Source organism: Excalfactoria chinensis, chromosome 8 (assembly GCF_039878825.1).
Source record: "Excalfactoria chinensis isolate bCotChi1 chromosome 8, bCotChi1.hap2, whole genome shotgun sequence".
NCBI classification, from domain to species: Eukaryota; Metazoa; Chordata; class Aves; order Galliformes; family Phasianidae; genus Excalfactoria; species Excalfactoria chinensis.
In genome coordinates this window covers 6,172,686-6,196,153 of record NC_092832.1, presented here as the reverse complement: position 1 = coordinate 6,196,153, position 23,468 = coordinate 6,172,686, and the positions used below count along the sequence as shown (strand labels likewise).

The 23,468-nt window shown below is 37.9% G+C and overlaps 1 protein-coding gene across 4 annotated transcripts in view; it reads left to right on the top strand.

Moving 5' to 3' along the window:
* The window catches only part of CAMSAP2 (calmodulin regulated spectrin associated protein family member 2), a 65,895-nt gene that overhangs the window by 12,791 nt on the left and 29,636 nt on the right, over nt 1-23,468 (top strand). For all 4 annotated transcript variants that reach the window (XM_072343089.1, XM_072343087.1, XM_072343090.1 and 1 more), the window contains exons 3-4: nt 19,212-19,373; nt 20,034-20,117. In XM_072343089.1, the coding sequence (XP_072199190.1) occupies nt 19,212-19,373; nt 20,034-20,117 (246 nt within the window). The remainder of the gene's footprint in view (nt 1-19,211; nt 19,374-20,033; nt 20,118-23,468) is intronic.

Below are 23,468 nucleotides of genomic sequence, written 5' to 3'. Positions count from 1 at the left end.
TGAATTCGTGGTTTACTTCGCATGTAACCAGAATGCTTCCTAAATCAGGCATGTCAAATTTTGGCCTTCTCAATTGCTTACACAGCTAGAGCCTCGCCTTCCTTTAGGATGTGCCTAACATACTGAGGGCTTAAAAAGCAATCTATGAGGCGGATGTATTTCATTCTTTAAGTGTTCAGGTAAGGATGGGTGCTAGTTTGTTTCTTAGTCATTACTGATTCGTCTGCATTGGCATCTAATTTGAGAAGCTGCGAGTTTTTGTAATTGTCTGTATACGTGCACATACTAACACAGATGTGCATGTATATAATTTATAAATGTATTCATTGGTTTCTTCCACTGGAATAAATCTGGGAGAGTCTCACTTAGGAAATGAACTGACAGTAACAGGAGCAAAGGCTTTTCTTAAATCCTCTCCTTTGTAGGGGTAGGGCAGTCTATGTGGGGTCTGGTTAATTTCTGTTTCTTGGGTTTGTTTTTCCAGTTCACTGGAAAGCCGGGTTTTATTTCAGGATTGTTCTGGTTTAAAAGTTTGTAATTTAAACTGTTCCTAGAAGACTGCGTCTTGAGATTACATGGTGTGTCACTTCAGTTGTACATCTATTTCTGTTCTCTGTGTCTTGCAAGCCCTTCAAACTTTAATTCTGTGTTTCCTTTTGTTAGGTCACATTTGATAGGATCCTCCTGTTACCTTTATTCTCAGCAGCAGGGCAAAAGAACCAAGTAGTACATCATAACTCCAGTTGGAAATTCATGTTGTTTTGGCTCTGCTACATTAGACTTAGGCACTGCATGAATTGTGGAGTGGCTGCACCTCTCTTAGATCTCATTTAAGGGCTGACTGCCACTGGTACGTGGTGTGTATAAATACTATCTCCAGGAAAATGTACTTACTATTTTTTTTTAATGTGTAATGGTTTCAGTAGCAGAAAATATTTAAAAACAAATGAGAAGCTCTGCACTAAGCAATGAAAAGGCACAGTGCTGAGTAAACGTGAACTCTGATTTGGGAAATAAAACATCTGCCAGCTGGGCAGTGATCTTCAAATTACATCCATGTATAATTACTTTGGAAAATTACTCTCGGCGATCAAGAAATACTTAAATTCTCTGTATATCTGAAGTTTGTCATTCAAGTCTCTAGTGAAACTCCAGCAATATGTTCACAATAGCTGGTAGGATTATAAATTGTTACCTTCTAAAAGTCAAGAGGATGTGGAAATGGATATTTAATATAAAAAGTACTAGTCTATCATGTAAATTGTTTATCCATCCAGCTGTGAATTACTTTCTTCCTTGAAAATGTCTGTTGTGAAGAAGTCTGGCAATAATTCTCTTAGTAGTAGTAGGGAGTGGAGGCAATTCCTGTGGCCTTGACCAGTTCAGGTATTCTGTTGTCTGCTGCTAAGTTGGTCATCACCTCTGAAGTGTGTGTGGAAGGAGAGGGGTACTCCAAGCTAAGATCTGCATCTTTTTGTGGGTAAGACAACAGGCACTAAATAGTTAACACACCCTGCAATCCAGATTTCTGATCTCTTACAGAGTGCATTTAGTTGAAATGACAGTCCCTCTCATCGGAGGAATATTTATCCTTGATGAAGGACTCAGTCAGCTCACCCAATTAGCTTGTAGCTACATGCTGCAGCCTCTGCATTGTCATGCTTCAGAATTCCTTCAGCTCTGTAAGGCAACAGGAAGTGTACTACGCACTTGACAGAGCAAAGGAATAGCAAATGGCTCTGCCTTGAAGAATTTGTTTTCTGGTTTTAGGCGTGATGTAACAAGTTTCCATTCCTGTGTGATTGTGAATTACTTGTTAATTGAGGGCACATAAAAAAGATTGTGCACTTAGTCAACTTAAGCCAGTAGACATTATAAGAAGTTAAAACAAAGGAGACTTATGTTAACTGACTTGTGATACTGAAGTATCTTGTGTAAGAGAGTGTTTCACAGAAGAGTGAACAGTAAGCAAATGTAGTGATGAAGTAGAACCTGAACTTAAAATTGCTTTATATTCTTAGGTTTAGCCTTTATGGAGTCTAAAACACTGCACAGATCGGGTCAGCTGTGGTTTTAGGCTGGGATAGTACATGACTGAGATGTTCCCTATTTTTTCTTGACATCTTCTGCGGACAGTTTCTTTGTACAGGTTCCTTTCAGGGTTCTCATTTTCTTGAGAAGAGCGATCCACCATTTTTGCTTGTCTTGTCAGGTATTTGCACAATACCAATTAAAGGGAGATGGTATATCTGTTTCACATGGTAAGTCAGCATCCCAAAGGCAGCCTAGATACCAAGGCCCTAAAGCACAAAGGATTTGTTGGCACTCTGGTCGTGTTATCTACCACACTGTTCATAAAGCTTATTCTGCTCTTACCTTGGCTAAGAACTCAGTATCCCATTTATGCCATGCGATTAAGCTGACTCATAAGCTGGGTATTTTGTTCTGCCATCTCTTACTGCTGCTTGTTTTTGAATCATTTGTCTTACGTTTTCTTTTTCTGTTTCATGGAAATAGAAGCAGTGATCTTTGGGGCTGTTTCTAGAGAGTTCTTGTCTAGAGTTGTGTAAATCCTCCAGTGCACAAAACCAGTAAATGTGAATCATTGGGGGGGTGTTTTATTTCCATTATTTTCTGGGTCTGAAGAGTGTATTTAATTTAAGCCTGTTCCTTTTTGGAAAGGACTGTATATCTGTTTATTTACTGTTAATGCATTCTTTAGCGCTGTAGGTAATTAGTGTGGGCTGTACTCAGGTTGAGTCACTCTTGTATTCCTCTGACCTATTGTTGAAAGAAACTGCAGCTGAAATAAAATTTCATAGCTCAAGCTTAATTAGATCCATTGGCATCCTGGCCTATGAGTAGCTGGGAAGAAGAATTATTGTAAAGGACCATTACTTATTAGAGACTCCTTATGGGAGATAATAGACATTTAATTTTAGGGTATCAGTTTTGAAATCTGTCTATCAAAGACTGTAGGCATTGGTAGGAATTAACTCTAAGGAATCACATAGATATCAATGTCAGAAGTGTGCGGAAGAATGAAGTGGTCACAATGTCCTCTGCAACATCGATAAGATTTTCATGAACTGCCTCCTGCCCAACTCGTGCACCAAGTGTGGCAACTAACACAGAAGGCAGCTGAGCTCCTGGAGTCAAGGTTGTTTTGACGCCAGGTTGGCTTTGTCTTTCAAAGTAGGAAGGTAGGAGTTGTTTGCTGCCCTTTTCCAGGAGCTCAAATGTTAGGAGGGCGGAAGTGCAACCTGCTTATTTTCATGTTTTCAACCTTCCCACTGAAAGAAAGCAGAAAGCTTTCTATATTTCTGTAGTTGTAATTTTCTCTTTTTATTTTTTCCCCTTTCTTGCATCCTGAATTTCAACATTGAAGTCTGTGTAGGATTTTTGCTTTGTTTGTGGTTCCAGCAATATATCTTTCTGTGGTTCCAGCAATATATCTTATAGTTAAGATCTCTATCAGTAAAAATCCTTGCATGTAAGATAACAAAATCTGATTGCTCTTCAGAACAGCTTGTAGGACTCATTTTGGTTGCACAGAACTACTGGATAGAGCGTGTTTTTTGTATTGCACTGAAAGTATGTTATCAAATCAGCGAGAGATTCCTGTTTTATGAAGGAATCATCTTCAAATTTGTTTTTGCAAGAGGAAGGAATCTGTCAGCATTCAGAGTTAGCGGCTGAGTACCTTATGCTCATTCTTATGTGAAGCTGAGGTGATATTTTTTCCTCTTGTACTAAATTGAGGAGAGATAATTGCAGCACATCTTGTTTCAATTAATATGTGGTAATACTAAAAGCAATCTGCTGTAGTTGAAATGATAACAGGAAATAAAGAGGGGAAGTATTCCTGGAGAGAAGGTAATACTTGACAGTCTTCTGCCTTTCATGAAGAATTCAAGTAGTGCATCGGTTTGGGCTCTGTTTTGTGCAGAGGTTTTTTTTGTTTCCTTGCTCATTAGGAAACTGAGTGCTGCTATGGCTGAAAAAGTAGTTGGTGTTTTTCTGCCTAAAGCACCCTTGAGTCTTGAAACAAAAATATTCCGGTCGTATTCTTGTTTCACGTTCCTTCTTACTCTGCTGTTTATGTCACACAAAGAAGGGGAGGGGAGGCAACAGCAACAAAAACACAGAAATCCCAGGGCTTCACAAGGGAAAACAGATAAAAGGAAAGACAGATAATGAAAGAAAACTGTGAGGAGTATTCGCTTCTGAAGGATGCCAGATTCTGCATGAGAAATGATGTCTAAAATGGTTGGGAAGTATTTTAATTCATCTGGGAAGAAATGTTTTGTTAAACACTTAAAACAGGGAGAAAACAATTTTAATGATGCTGTTTAAGTACTGCTTTTCAGCTTTTGCTTGCCGGTTTGTTGCTATGACCTTTCTCTGTCTCTTTTAAAGTATGTGAAAAGTTTATTAAATAAGTGCTTATAAATGTTTTCCTGCTCTGTAAAATATAATTTTTTTGCTGTGTAGTAGCTTAAGCTGCTTCTGAAAGAAGAATCTATGAATTGTTTTGCAGACTACCTAGGAGATCGTTTCTTCACGGGTTTGTTTATACTGAGTGAAGAAAAGACTTTGCTAATACTCTTCTGATGGATAGTGGAAAGCTAACGATCCTACATGTTTGTAGTATGCAGTTGGTTCGTTAGGAGCAGCCTTTCTTCCTATTATGGGAAATAGTGAGCTGCATTTAGCAGGAGGTACAGATCTGTCATGTAAACAGCAGGAGAGCCTCACTACCAGCTCAGCGTAGTACACAGACACATGATGAGGGCACAGAACCACAGGGAATGCTGTAGGAATACGGGATTACACGTGGGGCTCACTGTACAGTATAACAAAACAATGCTGCTGATCTGCATTTGGTAATCTGCATACAGGAACCTGGTAGTCTGCTCTCATCTACTGTGATGACATTGTGCTCTATACTGTTGTATCATAGTGTGAAAATCTTTGCTCTTGTGTACACTGCAGCATTGCACAAATTTCTGGAACTTATTTATTTTATTCCTTCCACTTTCCCTGGGTTGAATGAAATGCAGTAAATAGCAGTGCGTTCGAGTCAATATATGTGAAGAGGCCTAATCTTATGCAGTGAAAGTGTGCGCTGAAATTCTTTAGATGGGTTTGCTAAAGAAGTTGCAGGTGAGGTGTGACTGAGTTTTAAAAAACGAAACGAATAGAGCAACCATGTAGATATGGGTAAACATGTAAATGGTCATGTAGATATGGGTAAACATGTAATGGTGGGTCAGACTAATTTTACACTTAGGACACGTAGCTATAGAATGTATAATTAAAAAAATCTCATTTTATGGGTAAGCATATGTTTTTTTAAATACAGAATGGATGTGTCTGTTATTAAAGGTTACGATATCTCATGAAACTATCTGGATGGTGGCGTTTCAGCAACCAATCTACAGTAACAGATTGGCTAACAAATGCAATCCATATTATCAACAGCATCTATTCTGAGATTTACTGATAAATATTTTACACTCTTATCCCACTTTTTGCTGATGTTGGCCCAGTGACCTGTGATTTAGAAATTAAGCTCTGGGGCTTGGGGCAGTTGGGAGGCCTTTCTTTTTCCATATACTTTTTGCTGTATAAAATTCAGTCTTCAATCAGAAGAACCCTACCCTACCACAGAAAGTCTCCCTCTTTGTGAATAATTGCCAGGAGTGGACTTTTTGCTGTATAAAATTCAGTCTTTGCACTGGGGAAATAAATATATGTAAAAGTTTCCTATTCCATTACACAGCATTAGTTATGTAGACTTGAATGATGAGTTTGTTTTTTATGAAGGGCCAAATCATCTTCTGTAAGATGGCAGTGAGCTCCACTCACTTTAAAGAGTTTTTTTATATTGACTCCTTTATTGCTCTATGGAGGAAAAAGATGCTGAGAGGACTGAGTGGGGTTATATCTGAGTAGATAAAAGGAGAGCAGTGGAATAGATTAGATGTTGATGGAAATAAAGTTGAACTCAGTTTGGAATAGCTTTTCTTCTTTTTCTCCCTGTTCTGTACCTCTCTTGACTCCCCTTTAAAAAGCAAACAGAAAAAACCCACAACAGCTCTTACTTAGGAGTCTTCTGTAAAGACATGTTTGTGTTTATAAAGCCAAAAAAGCAATGTGAATGTCCATAGAAAAGCTGTAATCCAGTGTAACTCAGGATATTGTTTTGTCAGGAAGCTTCAAAACTTCTGTACTGCTAAATTACTTAAAGTGAAATCTAGCTAACGTGTGTATATACTTGCAAATAACGAGAGTATTCAAACTCTTCTTTTTTAGTTGTGATTTCAGTAATAGGAAGAAATAAAAACAACATATAGTGCGGTGATGGGAAAGTAACATAAGAGAGTGGTGGAACTGATGAAGAGGGAAGTACAGCTGGAGTGGGAAACACTGATGCTAAAAGTCCTGCGCAGTTCAGTTACTGAACTTGTTATCAGTCCTAGCATGATAAGCATAGATCGTTATCATATAATTAACTAATTCTGCTGTTTTCTAAGGTGTTAAAGTGTCCTCAGGTGTACTCTTGTGTGTTTTAGGGTTTTTTGTTTGCTTTCAATTGTTGCCATTAGTTGGAACCATAAATTATGTTTTCTTTAAGTCAGGACATGCATACACTAGAACTGTGCGGTGTTATGTACTTTGGAAAAAAGAGTAAATATTTCCATATGCCTCTGGGCGTGGAGGGGGAATTTGTCTGATTTTTTTCCCAGAACATCCAGAGACTGAGAACTTCTGTTGCAGGCTACACGTGGCTTGGTGGTATTGGCCTGTACTGGTTCTAAGGGAGGGAGATTGGTAGTTAAGCCTTGCTTGTTCTAACAAGATCTGATGCCTTAATGACTTAAACACAATTAAGCTCTTATCATACATATAGCTGTAGTGTCAATTCTTTTAGGTTCTTTTTCTCAAGCAACTTTAAGCTTTTATAAAAGAAGAAAGCAACTTGATCATAAATATAGCTTGCCTTTTTGTTTTCTATTGAGCTAAAGCAGAGTCTTCCATTTCACTGTGATTGTGTGATTCTCTTCTGAGCCCTTCCTGCCCTACTTGCTTTACTGCTTAGATCTGTCCTCTTACTCAGTTACCTTTCCCACAGATTTTGCATTCCCTTCAGATCTGATCACTGAAGAGACTTTATTTCAGATCATTGAGAAAACTAAATGGTGAAGAATGGTGAGATGACTCAACCCTGTGGTGTTTCTTTCAAGGTGCACGTCTTCATACATGATTTGGGATCTAGAGTTGAATTGTCAGTTTAGCTGATCAGATAATAAAATTATGTCATGTATCTAGCATTAAGAATTGTATTTAATCAGAATGGACTAGTATCATCAGATGCCCTACATTTTTCAGTTACGTTTATGGCTAAGTTTTTAGAAGTTTTAAAGTTCTTTACATTCATTTTGAATCAGTGTTATTTTAGTAAAGCTACTTTTTGACCTTGAAATGATTCTGCATGGGATCAGAAGGATATGTGTCTTTATCATTATCTGTTTTGTCTGCTGACTTTCTAAAAAACATTGTTCCATTGTTTTTGTTTCTGTTATCTCAGTATGTCCCCAGTGTTTCTGCTGTAGCTTAAAGAATGACACAATATGTGCAGAAAGATCCTCTTAAATTGCTTTGTGATTTGTTTATTTTTGTACAACGCTTTTTTTGTTAGGTTATTTACTCTAGTCTCTGTACTCAAGATGTAGCTTATCCATGAAGTTGGCAGACTTTCAGATAGTCCAAAGGCTATTAACAATTAATACACTCTTCAGAAGAGATAAAAATGTGCAAGAGACTACTTGTCTTAGCAGAAGTGTCATGGTTTTAACCCATGACAAGAAGATAGACTACAGTTCAGATACATAAGCTGTCTTTCACGTGGCATTACTTACATCCCTGCTGCCATGAAATTATTAGGAGAAAATAACATTTTAGGACCTCACATTATGGCAATTAATCACATATTGATGCTGCACATTGTACCCGATTGAACTAACTATAACTGACAGCACAAGCAACTTAAGAAGAGATTGCCTTTAGTGACTCTGGAAGCAGTAGCTGTGCAACAGATGAGTTGTGGGAAATTGAGTACTGAACAGCTGACAGAAATGGAAGGAATAAATACATGCTCTATTGAACTGAAATAAGAGTGATACTCTGTGTTTCTGTTAAATGAGTTACCTTAGGCATTGCTTTATGTACTTGAACTTCATCAAGGAGAGACTTCAGCTAGAGGTCTTGTTAATCAGGCCATTGTTTGAACTGATCTTGCTTGAATTAATCTCAATCATCAACACTATCAGCAACCAACCATCTTTTTAAGGCTGAAAGGTAAAACAGCAGCACAAAAAACTTCTGATGCCATTACATGCTTTGGGGTACAAATTGCCTGTTTCTCATTCCAATTACATCCCTTTTTTCTCTATGAAGGTCTTGGTTCATAATTGTTACTAGACAATGATTATCTTAGCATCTTCATGAATAAATTGAAGTTCAAATCATGCGAGACTGATTTCCTAGTCTTTGAAAATTTATTACTACTATTTATCTGATTGTTTTGTCCTTTTTGTCCTATCTAAACTACAGCTTTCTAGATGTTCTCTGCAAGTTATTTGATCTGGAAAGATGCTGTTCTCCCAGTGTAACCCTGACTGCATGGACTTTTATGTTTATACGAAGATGTACACTACTGTGTTTTTTTTATTCTTTGTATATCTGCAGTATCCTTCCAAATTCATCATTTGAAAGAATTTGTAATATGGTATGAATTTGCAAACTTAATTCTATTCAAATGATGTTTTGTTCCATTCATTGGATGGCCCATATCTTTATCCTCCTGGTTATTTTACAAATTCTTTCTTGTACAGGTTTTTACAAGTGTATTGAAGATAGCTGTTAGACTGGAGGAAAGAGAATCAAATGTGTTCATTTGCCAAGGGAAAGACTGAAATGCTGGTCAAGTAACTGATTTCCTGGTCAGCCTGTGTGTATTGAGAGCAGCTCAAAGAAAAGACCAGCAGGATTCTGGCTTGAGGAAGAATGGGAGATGTTAGATGGCTCCAGATGGGATCTGGATTTTCCAATGGATTTGGAGTGAGGGCTGGATGGGAAGGCAGGTGAAGTTACTGCTAAGCAGGGAGTGTCCATCCACAAAGCTCTGTTAGAGCAGCTTGACTTCTTGTTCCTCTTTATTGTTACCAGAAGATAACTAGAGTTGAGTGCTTGGAGGTGTTTGTTAGAAGTGCTTCAGTTATGTTATCCCAAAGATCTTGTCTGTGTGTGCCAGCCCCAGTACAGGAGAGACGTCCAGATCTGTGTGTAGGCATGTAGTGATAATGCATGTTGCCAGAAATATATTTTCTGAAAGGATGATAAATAATTTTCTCCTACAGCGCAACTCCCACCTCTCCTCCTCTGTCCTTCCTACAATGATATTTGCATAGATGGTGCTTTCCAGTTTAAAGTAACGTGTTGCAAGTCTGCAGGTGACTACAGGCATACTGCTATGGTCTGCTGTGTTGTCGTAGTTTCTGGGACAAAATAATGGTTTGTGATTAGAAGAGGAAATTGGGACTGTATTAAAGGAAAGTACGTGGTTTAGCAGGTGAACATGAATTCTATGGTGTGCAGATCAGGGGGTGCCTTTCTTTGAGAAGTGTTGGTTTGCTGTGCTCTATACATGGCAGAGGGAGAGAGAGAAGTGTTTGTGTGGTAGTTTTTTTTTTGCTTTGTTTTTGTTTTTGTTTCACTTGATAATACAGAAACAGAACAAGGAATTGGGTTTCTTTACAAATTTGGCAGTAAAATGTCTTCAGGACCTCGTGTTGTACTACCAGCAACATTCTAAGTCAAGCAGTAACAGATGAGGGTTAGAATAGCAGGTCCACGTGCAGGAAAGCTTGTGCAATGCGGAATGGTTTGTAGTGGACTTCTGGTCTTTTCTTCTTTGGAGAAAAAAGCATTCTAGAGTTTTGTGTGGGAGTCGCAAACTAATTATCCTTTTCAGTTTTAAAAAGCCTTACCGGAAAGAAAATAGATTTCTGGAGGATGGTTTTCTATTAATAATTTTTTCATGCCTTTGCTAAAATAATATCGGAAAAGAAAAGCTTTAGTTACTTCAATGAAGAACTGCCTATCTATGTGCAAAGCAGAGAGACACCCAATCACCTTACTAATACGCAGCTGAAATTCCCTGTTATTTCTGAAGTGGAGAGATGCTTGGCAACAGAAGCATATGTCCATAGGCTGTTTGAGGGTATCCAAGACCAATCTTTAGAAAGCTGGTGAATTTAAAGTCTGAATTAACCTAATAGGTGGAAAGACTTTGGAATACATGTATCTAAACAGCCATGTACACCTCTCCCACTTATGCTTTAACTGTGCACCATTTCCTTGCTTAGCAGCCACTATTAGAGCTGGCCTGTCACAACCCCTTAATCACTGGATGAAAAAATGTTGGTCAGCTGTCTAATTTAGTAATGCTATTAGTCAGCAGCTTGTCACCTGCAAGTCTCTACTGCAGTAACAGCCACGGGGAAGCAGGTTTCTTGTGATCAGTGTGATGTTCTGTGTCTGTTCTAATTTCTTTAATGCTGCTGATAGAATTCATTTAAGTAGGAGACAGGGAAATTCCTTTTAACCTTTGCTGTTATTTTAAAAGATCTTAGACAAGGTCAGTTTCTCTCTCATGTTTTACTGTTACGTGTTATGGACTACGAATGTGGTATTTCTACAGTCCTTTGAGGAAGAGGACAAATGATTGCTATTCTTAATGTAATTGCCATTACAATAATGGGTATGATGACCTTATTTCTCTGCCTGTATGTTTAATAAAGAAACTGAGGAAATTATGGGGAACCTGTTCATATGAACTTGAGGAAGATTCCATTGTGTTTTCATATAAAAATCTAAGCTAACATGTTCTCAAAGACAGCATGCTGGAATGACAAGACGTAGTATTTTGTTTTAATGAGTATTTTCCTTCAACGAGGGAAGATAAAAAAGAAATATTCTTATGTCCCTGACTTAAAAAAAAAGGCTTTTGCGCATGATCTATACAAAAACTGCTGCAACAGCTCTTAGATTCTCAAGCAGCAGCTTTCTACAAATACAGTGGTATGACATGAAGAAGTGAATTCCTCCCAAGCTTTTGAATGTGTGCATTTCTAAGTCAGTAACTACAACGTGGTCTTTTCTTTCTTTTGTCTAAGGTGCTTAAGCATGCACGTACATATCCCCAATAAACAGCGAAAAATGTACATTTAAACCAATAAGGATGGTCACCTCAAAAATTATAACTGGCAGTTCTTCCTAAAAGCCTTCACTGAGTAACTGAAGTGTTTTATTTTCCAGTATTGTATTTTGGCAGGAGTTGCACACAGGACTTCCAGCTGGGAGGCATGTTTCCTGAGGAAACTGAGTAGAAGGTAGAAGTTAAAACCTCATCTTGCGAGACTGTAGTCCCAGAACTGTGCAGATGAAGCCATATTGCCGTGATGTTAGTAAATGAAACATGAAAAAATTGCATGTAAGGGTATAAGTAAAAAAAAAAGCTCGGAAATTACAAATCCTTTTCAGACAGAAATGTAGGGATGTTACATTGGTCTCCGCAAACAGAGTGTAGCTTGCTTCCCCCTTTTGAAAGAGCATCCTGTTTGTTTTCCTACTTTGTACAACTTTGAATATTGTCATGTAAAACCGTAGGTTTTTTATGATAGGTGGAATTATGATGGATTGGAGAGTGCATTACTTACGCTTGCATTAAAGAAGTTGGTTTATACTGTAGAAAACAGCAGTGTGGCGGGTTGTAGACTTTGTGCTTTGGGTGACTTGCAAGTGTGTTGTTTGTTTTTAGCAACAATACTGGATTTTTATTCCACTGATTACTTTGGCCATGTTGAGTCTTTTTCTTGGCTTGAGAAATGAGGGAACCAAAGCTAATTTCACCTCTCCTTTTGTAGCAAAGCAAGTGTTGTGTATTTACCTTAAAATAAATAAATGAAAGCAAATCACACCAACTTAAACAAATAATGATATTGAGAATTCAGATTTGTTCTCTTGCTGAACGAGAAGAACTAAGTAGTCTTTCTGTACCCTGCATGCTTCTTATTAGAACTTCATTTGTCAGAACCCAAGACCGCAGGGCAGTAGGAAAAGAGGTTCAGTGCTGAGAATTACGTGAAGTTTCACCCTATGTTTTACTTTAGGCTGCTGATCTTAATACATTAGTTATAATATAATGGTGTGACTTAGAACAGATGGGTGTTTGATATTCAGGCCACGCTTAAACTTTTGTGAGGTAGTGTGAGAGTAACAAACTAGTTTAATATTAAGGAATAGCAAAACAAAATGCTATAGATCAGAAAGTGTGTTATATCAGTTATCTGAGTGCCAAGAGCTGTCATTTAAAAAGTTGCTATCAACAGTTCACTGGAAAACAAATTAATTAGAGAGAGGTCTGGGTTGCAAGGTTTCAAAACTGCTTTGAAACTCCATGATAGCTGTGGGTGGCCTTATCAGTCAAATGTAGCACCTCACACCGTGCTGTGTGAGTCAGGCACAGAGGAAGACAGGCCTCCATTGACATTTCCATGAGGTGGTACACTAGCCATACATCTAAATTGATTCTGGGACCTCAGCCTTTTCTCTCTGTCCCTCTTTGGCTTACGTACTTGTAGCACACCACCCAAATGTGAACTCTTCACCCCATGTTGTGTAGCACCCAGCTGCTCCTGCATCCCCATGCTGATGTGGTAGTTCTCCAGTGTTCCTGAGGCTATATTCCTGAAGCAGATGTTCTGAGGTGAATAGGCTTTGGGTACTCCCAGTGGACAACCACCTCTGGAGGTGTTTTGCTGAGTTGCCAGAGAAGTTAAGTGACTGCCTTCAATGTCATTACTATGCAGGTATGAGTGAGTCAGGAAGAAGGAACTACTAATTTGTATGTGGTATACTTGGTTTGCAACCAGAGCCAGTCCTGTTTCCCTTTTTCCCAACTCCTGTATTCTGCAAATTGTTGTGAGAGAAGAAGTCCAGATGGCATTTTATATTATTACCATTTCATTTTGGTTTAAATGCTTAGAGCACGAGAACAAGCAAGCAATGCTTACCTACAGCAAAATAGGAACTGTTTAAAAGATTTGTATTTCTGATACTCTGGGTGGGATTTAACAGTAGGAGCTGGCAGAAGTCTGAACGATCGTTTTAATAAGCGTTAAGGAAATTGGAAAGGCTAGTGCTGTCTATTCTTGTACATATGTGTAATTCTATCTAGTTATGAGTTACTCTGCATTGATTTCCCATTTTAGTTTAACTAACAGAATTGCAATTTTTTTGTTTGTTTGAGTGCTTGATATGAAGTCACTGAAGTGATGGTTGCTAGAGTAATTCTTGATGTTGTCTGAATGTGTATTTGTTATGTAATGAAACTATGAAATAGGACAAAATAGAAATGTTAAAATAACCATCAGTTGCTGGTTCATGATTGCAGTGCTTATAGTGTAGGTATTTTCTTCGCTGTGAAGAGACATGGAGGGGTCAAAGGGTGATGTCCTACCTGGCTGTGTAATTCAAACAGACTTCAGGAATCTGCTAAGGATTTAATCTGGATTGAGTTAACAGATGAAAGTATTAAATGTCCTCAGAAGCGTAACGAAGAAGCCATAAGCAGAAGAACATGTTACCAAAATGCTTAACTCGGCAAGTTTATATACTTAATGATTCCACTTTTAGAAATATTTCCCAAGTCAAATATGTGTAGCCAATCACATAATGGTTTTGTACACTCCTGGAACCAATTTCTAAGTGTAAAAATTTAACCAAATATGGAGGGTTATGATAAACATTGAGAGAAACCATTACCTTGTAGAACTTGTTAGGACGTGCTTAATATGACACTGTAATACCTGTTCTTGCTAAACAAGCATCTTGCAGGATGGAAGTGCTTCATGGAAGTGCTGTGCGGTAATGTAACTTGATTGTTGCCTTGCAGGACAAGTATAACTAGACAATTGGGGTTAGTTTAAATTGTGCTAGGGGTAAGTACTGCGTGAGGCCAAAGGAGAATTATGTCCAAAAACTGTCAAATGGCAGAGCTGAATACCTCTGGCTGTTGTGTTTTGTTGACCAAATACCTTTTAACCTTGAGTTGCACCTCATTAAGCTACCGGACTGATTTGTGACTTGAGTTATTTAAGTGAAGGCCTTTTGAGGAAGGGTGCCTGGGAGTTCAAGATGCCACAGACTGTATTGTGTTCATTGAGAGCTTAAGAAAACACAGTGCAGAGAAGTTGGTTAATGCGGTGCTTGAGGAGATCACCACTGTGTTTTTAACGTACCTATTTGCTGCTGCTGTTGTCCTGTATATGTAGTCCTGTATGTGTAATCCTGTATTTGTTTGCTTTTCCTGTCGTTTACTATGTCTGTCAGCCTCCTGGTACTATTGTCTTTTCTCATTACGTATGTGTCCTATGGTGTTTATTTTGCATGGTCCATACATTGTAGCAGTTAGAAATCCAGTGATGTTTTCTGTGGGGGTGATCTCTGTTAGCTACTGTTATCTTCCTTGCTTTGTTTCTTTTCAGTTATCCTGGCTATCTCTTAATAAGCAAGGGATCTTTGGTAATAATCATAACAAGAGGCATAACATTAATTTCAGAGCTGAGCAGAACAGTAACAAGAATTGCAGTTTTATCTTGAGAAGTGTTATTTAGAGTTAGCATCACCAGGTAACCGGTACACATGAAACACTGAACATACTTGTATTTTTAGTACTTGTATGTAATATCTTCAGGTGATGTTTCATCAAGTCTGAGGAGGAACAATACTCTGTTTATTACTGTTGGCTGATGAAGTAGCTGTCACCAGTGCAGGTGCCACATGTGAATGTTGCAAAGCAAATTTGTTCTATGCTGCATTGTGTTAAGTACCTGGATCCAAAACCTGTTTTCAGCAAGTAGACACAGTTGGCTGCAGGTGTAGCAAGCAGTAAAAAAATGTGGCACAGACATTCTCCCAGCTGATTGCAGAGATCTGATCTCTTCCATTCTTTGTTCAAGTGCCAAATCCTGTGTGGGTAAAATCTTTAGGGAATCAAGCTAGAAATGCACGTTTATTTTACAAGTGCGAAGTGCAGCCTAAAAGCTTCTTTTCCTAAACGTGACCAAATTCCTTCACAAAACATCTCCCAGAAGATTCTTCAGACACAACCAACTCCATGAGAACAGAAATAAGTATTCCTGTTTACAGAAATGATATCCTGTCCAAGACCAAGTCTCTGAAAGCACAGTGAGACTAGGGGAGTGCTTTCAATAGAGAGAAAAGAAAGAAAAAAATAAGGAAAGACTTAAGATTTTTGTTTGGGATGTTTAGGTTTGCTTTATAAATACGCAGTTAACTATTACATCTTCTACCTTCTTTCTGGTATTTCTGTCCCTTTTTTCCAGTACCATAGTGGGAAATTGTTTTAACTAAGATCTTCCTAAATGATCTGGTCAAAAGAAACCTCGTTGCTTGCATCCTTGAATGGAGTATATAGATATCCTTAGTAGTACGTAATAATATCAGATATAATACGCAGTATTTACCTGTGAGTATCTGTGTATATACAACATATACACCTTATGCATAGTACGTTTTTTATGAGGTTGTTGGTAGTTGGTGATGAGAGGTGGGGTGAGCCAAACAATCAGACGTGAGACAGAAGAAAGCATTAGCAGCGATGCTTCAGGATAATAATTCTACAGTTCAGTAAGCTTCTTACTGAACTAATCAGTAGTGGAAAAGAAAGCTGTGGAGCCTACATTAAAGAAGCAGAAAAGTAACCAGTAATTATATGGGATGATTGAGTTAAGGCTCTTGTGTTCTGTACAGGGTGTAGCTGAGAAAAACCAAATGGTGTTTGTCTTGAAAATGAAAAAAAAATCCACTTCAAAATGGAGCGTTTTTTTTAATGCATAATACTGTGCCCTGTAAGATCTCGGTACTTTGCATCGTTGTAGTGAAGCGATCAAAGGAGGAGACTTCTCTTGGGAACTTAATTACGATTCAAACTTTTTTTTTTCCAGGACTTCAACAGTCATGCTGATCAACCTTGTATTTTAATCAATGGGATACTGTTTCTGTGGCATAGTTTGTAATTTAGTCTTTCTTACTTAGCATAGTGAATTAGAAGATGTAAAAGAATGTAGCTTGCTTGACTTTTCCTCAGGTAAGGAGGGGGAAAAAACAGTGGAATTGTGTGTGGAATTATTATTTTATGTATAATTATTTTAGGCGTAAGTTACAGTTTATTTGATTGCTTTCAGTTCTCTGGGGAAAAAAAATAAACCCATAACTGGTAATTTCAATCAGTATTGGTCTGTAAACAAAATGGGCAAAAATAACAAAGTTGTGTGTTCATAGTCTCAAGTGGACCAACATTTTTCTTTTCAATCTTATTTTAATGTTCCCCTTTGAATGTTCTCTGTGAGTTACAAGGAAAATAAATCGATGGGACTTCAGAGACTTTGAAGATACCTTTATGTGGCAGCTTATTTAACATAGAGTTGATGTGGATCCCATCAGTGTGCACAGAAGTTGTTGATTCAACCTTTTATCAGGAGTAACAGACTGTTGGCAAGGGTCATCTTTTCACTGCTGCATCTGCTTGCCTAAGTAGCTTGCAGTTCTTAAGTAATGTGCTGGAAACATTGAAAATATGTGATTCAGCTATCTAATGGTAATGCATTCTTGGTATATTGAGCGTCTTGGTAGGCAGAAGCCAAGTAGAGAATTGCGAGTGATAGCAGTTGTTTTTTAACTTCCCCCCACTGCTTTTCTTTCCAAACAGTCACTTAACAAAAGGTTGAAGTGTTTACTAGTTAGTTTGTACGTGTATCAGTGCCTTAATGAGGGTTAAGGTAGCTGCAGTACTAAGCTGTTCAATGTGATCTTTCATGAGCTTCTTCATAACCTAATTCTGGAGTCCCTGAACCAGGCTGCTCAGTTAACTTCAGTCTCTTAATAACATGCCACAGAAAAGGCAATTTACTCCTCTCTGTACCTTGGACTTAGAGTGTGTTTAGGAACAAGTCTTTGACCTCACAGCTTTGGAGTATATCAAAGAGTGTGTTTATAGTGTTAGGCTCAAGTTCTTACCTGCAGAGCAAGCTTGGGCTCGAACAAGTCACTGGTCTTCTTTTCAAGTGAGAAAGTGTAAGCATACATCCAAATGAAAGACTCACAGCTCCTTGGAAGTCTTTAAAGCCCCCTGTTCCATACTGATGTGAACTGTGCATTGTCCTTAGCAGAGAAGCTGTGATGTGTTAAGGTATTGGTCAGGGTGTCCTTGCCATTTGTTACCACAGGTACTGGAGGCTGAGAAGCGAGTCGTGTTCAGCTTCTAAATCCACAGTGAAGCAAGGGGTGTGGATGTGCTTGGGAACTGACCCTTCCTGGATAAACGTGAAGATGCTTTGTGATGCTTGAACGTGGGATAAGGAGATAGACTTTGGCATGGATCTCTACCTCCTAACACCTGTGTGCCTGTGAAGACCTGAGACCTATTTGATCACATGTTTTCGGTTTGCAAAGTAGCAGTGGGCAGCTGACACTGAGAGATAATGGAAAAAAAATATACATTGTGGATGGCTGGTTGTTCTATTAATAGATAACGCATGGCCACTAATAGATATGTTTGTAAGGCTACTGTATATGTCCAAACCACAGCTCCAGCGGCACCTTGGAGGCTGTGCCAGTGCTGGGGCTGAGCTCTGCAGTCAGTCAGCCACGCAGGCGCCAGGTGCAGGCAGCACCCACAGTGTGGCAGGCAGAGAAGGCTCACTGGTCACAGCAGATGGAAGAGCACAGGTTGTTGCCAGGAAGGTTTGCTATCAGGAACAATTTCATGAAAAGATGTAGTTAGTATGTAAGGAGTAATCTGCTTTTCCTTGTCGAACAAAGCAGCTTAGCTACATAAAAGTGTTATGTCCTTCTTGCTGCCTGATTCTAAGAGCAGCACCATAACATTCTTCAGCAATACAAACGCTAAGGGCAGCAAGAAATCTGAATCTGTTCATCTTTTTCCCGCTGGGAATTCTGGAATACATGAAGTGCGTGCACTGCCTCAACTGCAGTGATGAGAGAGCATATTGCTGCCTGACTCATGGTGTTCACTGCTGTTGCCATGGCTGTAGAAGCTACCCTGTGAAATGTTCATCTGCATAGTTTTTAATAGAATGGAACAGAGCTGGTGGATGTTAACAAGTGTTTGGGGGTCTTTGCTTTCAAGGCAAAATGTTTATGAGCTGCATTTTTAAAATATGCTGTGTTTGGAAATCATTTTGGTTTAGGTGAAATGTTCCCTAATACTTAGATACCTTGTCGTGAAGCAGAAGCACATCTCTTAAGCAACATCTCTACCAACTGGCATCGTTTTCTTATTCTGTCATGAGATGATGAAAATCCCGGTTGCTTATTTAATTTTTTATTCTTTTTTTACAAACCTTGAAATTGCCACGGTCTTTCAGTGCATGGAAACATTTGTGTTAACGGAAGCCATATTTTATTTACCAGTATGTGCCTATTTTAAACATAGTTGTGTGTGTTTAGCTACATCTGTGTTAGATAAATGAGTTTTCTAGGAGAAAAATAATTGTTTTGTCATATTGCTCTCTAGTTTTATTAGTGTAATTGTGTTTTCTTCCTGGATTATGACTTGAAAAACAAGTAAACTTACACAGCAAGATAATGAATGTTGCTTGCCATCCATTCTCAGTTTTTATTTCCAGTACAAAGAACGTTGATCAGGCCAAGGGGGTTGTTTTCCCTGAGGAGATCTCAGAAGGCCTCTTAGGCTGAGTTAAAACATCAAATTGAAGTAATGCTTGAATCTTGAAAGTTGTTTATTGTTTCCATTTGCTTTCTTTACTTTTGATGTTTATTACGGAAGTTATTTTAATTCACGATAAGAGTTTGGGGTTTTTTTTGTTCTTTTTTTTTTTGGCTTTGTCTTGCTTTCTCCAACCTGTTGTGTGGGTTTCTGTTGTTTGTCTTTCATTGAAAAAATGAAAATCAGACAGAAAACTTGTAGCATTCACAGTTTTGGCCTCTGTATGCATCTGGCTGTGTTTGCCAGCAGTACGTAAGAAAATGGTACTTCAATGTGCATAATAACTAGGCATTACCATTTCTCTTTGTAGAGTGCTCATTTGGCTATGATCGATACTCTTATGATGGCGTATACCGTAGAGATGGTCAGCGTTGAGAAAGTGATTGCATGCACTCAGCAGTATTCATCCTTCTTCCAAGCTACAGATCTACCTTATGACATAGAGGATGCTGTCATGTTCTGGATAAACAAGGTATGAATGCTGGAAAAGCAAACAACAATATTATTTATAGTCTGTAAGATTGTATTAGAGATGGGTGGGTAGGGATACGTATGTACGTAGGTGTATCTGACAGGGACTGTTTCTTCATCTGCCTTTTGTGGATAACAAAAAGAGAAGTTTGCAGAAATGAGTTAAACAAGTTATGCAAAAGAGATAAATGAGAAGTCTAAGTAAAATGGAATAGTATAACTTACATATGGCACGCTAACAGTTGCTGTCGTTTTGAGATACTGTGTTGACTGGTTGAGTGTCTCCTGCTGGCTATGTTGAAAGAACTGATTTCTTAGTCTGTAATTCATCATCATTTAAAAGCAAAGTGTTCTGTTTGTGTTTGAACACATCTTGCTCGAGATTGTTTACTTTCACCACATAATCAAATCAAATGACAGCAATGCACTCTTAATCAAATGCAATCAAGCATAATAAAGGGCAGAGTTGTTAATACAACATAAAGCTAAGTATAACTGACCCAGACTGCAGCTGAAATGATGACATTTGTAGGTTATACTTAACAGCTACGGAATCAGAAATATCTCTTAAATCTTAGGGTAGTGATTTACAGACCTTAAGAAAACTTACAGTTTCTACGACTGGTTTCTTGGACCACAGAATAAGCTTTTTTGTCTCTAGGTAAATGAACATTTGAAAGACATAATGGAACAGGAACAAAAACTTAAAGAGCATCACAGTGCAGAATCTGCAGGAGGTCAGAAGGTATGTGCTGGGGTTAATTTAATTGAGAAGAGGCGTTGATTGTAAATAACAGTTATTTAGATATGGTATGTATTGGTAAACATACATTGGCAATCACTGAACTTTTTAACTGTTTGTTACAGAAAACAAGTTTTGAGTTCTCATAGAGTTGTAGAGTGTGATAAATCAGAAGGGACACACAAGGAGCACAGAGTCCAACTCCTTTTTATTTTTTGTAATTAGTTTCATGATTTCCATGAAGTTATTCCTTACAGATGTAACAATAGTAAAGTTGCAGTTCTTATTCCCAGTTGTCCTTGACGACGGTTCAGTCTTTGACAGCAAGAAGACACCTGTTAGAGTAGCTGTAAGGCATTTATTAAGATTAATGAATACTCTCCAGATAAATAGAAACTGCAGTTGAGTCTACTGTGAAAACAGAAAGCACATTTAATGCATGTTTTTTATTTCAATGTGCACCCTTGTGAATTACATGCCTCTCAAAAGAGAGAAATCTGCATGTGGCATCACGGGAAGGATGGCTTTATGATCCAAGATGTTTATTGCAACTTTCTGAAGTGTGAACAATAAAAATTGACTTTCTTAAAAGGGTGTGGGTTTTTTGCTTTGTTTCTTATGTTTGTTTGTGGCGTTCAGTTAATAAAATAGCATTATGCCTGTTTAAATGTGAGAAGATTGCATGCGGTTCCAGAGTATATAAATGTGCACGTTTAATATGTTTCTGGATAATTCTGTCCTAGCTGAAAATAAGTCATTTTTGAAAAATTTGAATAATGTTTAAAAGCCAAAGTGCATTAGAATCTTTGTATGGTCCACAGTAGTGATGGAGAAAAACCCAAACACTGCACCTACCAGAGCAATCGCATCATAATGATCTGTGTCTGTAAAGAAAAAAACATAATTAGAAAAAAAAACAAAACAGTACTGTTTGTTCTCACTTAAATTACAATTTGTGTTTCATGAGGAATGTCAAGATAAAATTAGTATTTATGTCGTTGTTCTTGAATTGAAATAGACTGCGTGGTCCGTAACCATATCCCATGAATAAATTCAGTGGACTGAAAAAATTGCCTAAAGTTAGTGTGAGCATTTGTGATGGTTTTGTGTATGAGTTATGAATCTCTCACGCAGTCAGAGCCTATTCTGTTGGCCAGGTTACAAATGGACTCGGCAAATAGCAATCATTGGACAGTTGACATATAATGGAAAAAGTTGTAATTGTCTTTTGGTACGTACACTGAATTTTAGATAGTGTTGTCCCAGGTGCATGTTAGGTTATTTTCCTTGGTGTGAGACTCAGCATCATGAATTACATTGTCAGATATTCTACACTATGAGTATGTGTTAGTATACCTTTATCTATTACCTGGGAAACTTAATGTGGGTAAAAACTCAGGCTCCAGTTGACCCTGGATGTCTCTTCTGCTAGTAGGAGTTCATTGCAGATCGTTTTGCAGGTTGGTTGGTTGTTTTGTTATTTGTTTGCTTGTTTTCTACACATACCATTTGTACAATAAGATTTCAGTGACTGCAATGACATGTGGAATCTGCTTTTAGAAATTAAGTCTAGGATCTGGAACATTCACTCACTCGTAGTTGTAAGTATTAAAGGAATTTAAATCTTGGTGGGGTTTTTTTTGTTTTTGTTTTTTTTTGTTGTTGTTGTTCATGCAGGAAGATGGTAACGTGTTTCCAACTCAGATTATCTTAGGCTTTCTTTGAGAAACCTTGATCTGTTCAACTGATGATTAACAAACTGGGTTGTTTTTAATGTAACAGTATTTACCAAATGTTTTTGCTGAAGTTAATGATGCTGGCACACATACAGATACCTGAGATTTAGAAAAAACGATTAAACATATGCCTAAAGCTGGTATTTCCTAACTGTGAACCATACTGAAAGCAAACTTTCCCCAGAAAGCAATAAAGAAAACCTTTTATAAGTGAGCCGTTCATATCTTCTGTTAAACTATGAAGAGACTCCTGTCAAGCATCTGCTAGCATTTATCTTCAGGCTACAGGGTCTGATTATTTGTCTCCATATTCCATCAGCTCATGCATTATTCTTTTTGTAGTATGAAATCGGTGCCGTGTCCTGTTACTTTATGGCACTGACCCTCCTTCACATGTCTCAGCAAAGTTGCAAAAAAACAGGCAGAACTTTTGTATAAGGTTTGGTTATTGCTGAACTGTGTGTCTGATTTCTGGTCTGAGTACTTCATTGTGCAACCTTCCCGTATTTTTATTTCATTCCATCCTATGCCTGGGTTTAGTTATTACCATCAGTAGACTTTACTGAATTGAAAAAGGAATGGATGGGTTTGATCACTGCCATTGTATAAGCCAAAGTAATATTATTACATGCTTTACTGGTTTCCTGGAAGAACTCAGTGATGGTTCTATGTGTTCATTGCAGCACAGCATTCTCAGGCTGAGTCTCTGTTTTTCAGTTTCAGTTTGTCATATTGCCCACATGGTAATGATTCCGTTCTAAAAATTGAACTAATTCTGCAATCTTCCTTCTGCTGTAGCCCAACTCATTCAGAAGTTTGTTCCAGCATTTCTAAGCTGTGATTGGGCTTTGAACCCAAACGAAGTTTAATTAAAAATGCCTTATCTCTATTAGAGAGGCGGCCAAACTACCACATGAAGAATAGGTCATTCTTGTGATTGGGATAAGCTTTTCTTAATTTCTGGTCAAAATGTAGCTAAGTTCAATATTGGAAAATTGAAACGAAGTTAATGAGTAAACTACTTAATTTTTTTATAATCTCTAGTGTGAGAATAATCCTAAACTATCAGTTATGAGAAAGACAATGAACATAATGCCTTCTCTTGCTGAAAATCTGTTGTGAGCTTTTCTGTAATAAATAGTAAATCTCTAATGCTAAAAAAGTGAAGTATCATATTAATAAATAATAGAACTGGTAAGATAGATTATCTATATCTGAATAATTGCAAGTAGTATTAACAGCTTATGAGATTGCTTTTGTTTTCCTTCACTTTCTTCTGCTGCTAGCTTCCTGTAGAAGATAAGAGAGGAAGGAGTATGTATGCTTTTTAGCTCCAGGTAGTCCCCTGTGGATCTTGATCTGCCGGTGCTCTGTGGTAATCTCATCTGTTTCTGGTAGAGTCTCTGCATCTTGCAGAATTAGGTTTTGAAGTTTTGTGGTAGCTTTGGTTTTCAGGCTTCAGTTGAAAAGTATGTTGTAAATGTACAGTTGCACTGGTTAAACTAACGTCTTTCAGTGTAATCAGAGCTTTCTCTTAAACTGTTATGTCTCTCGTGATTTAGACTGAGTCTGCATTTGGCCAAATCAATGCAAATGCCGTGACAAAAACAAATCAAAG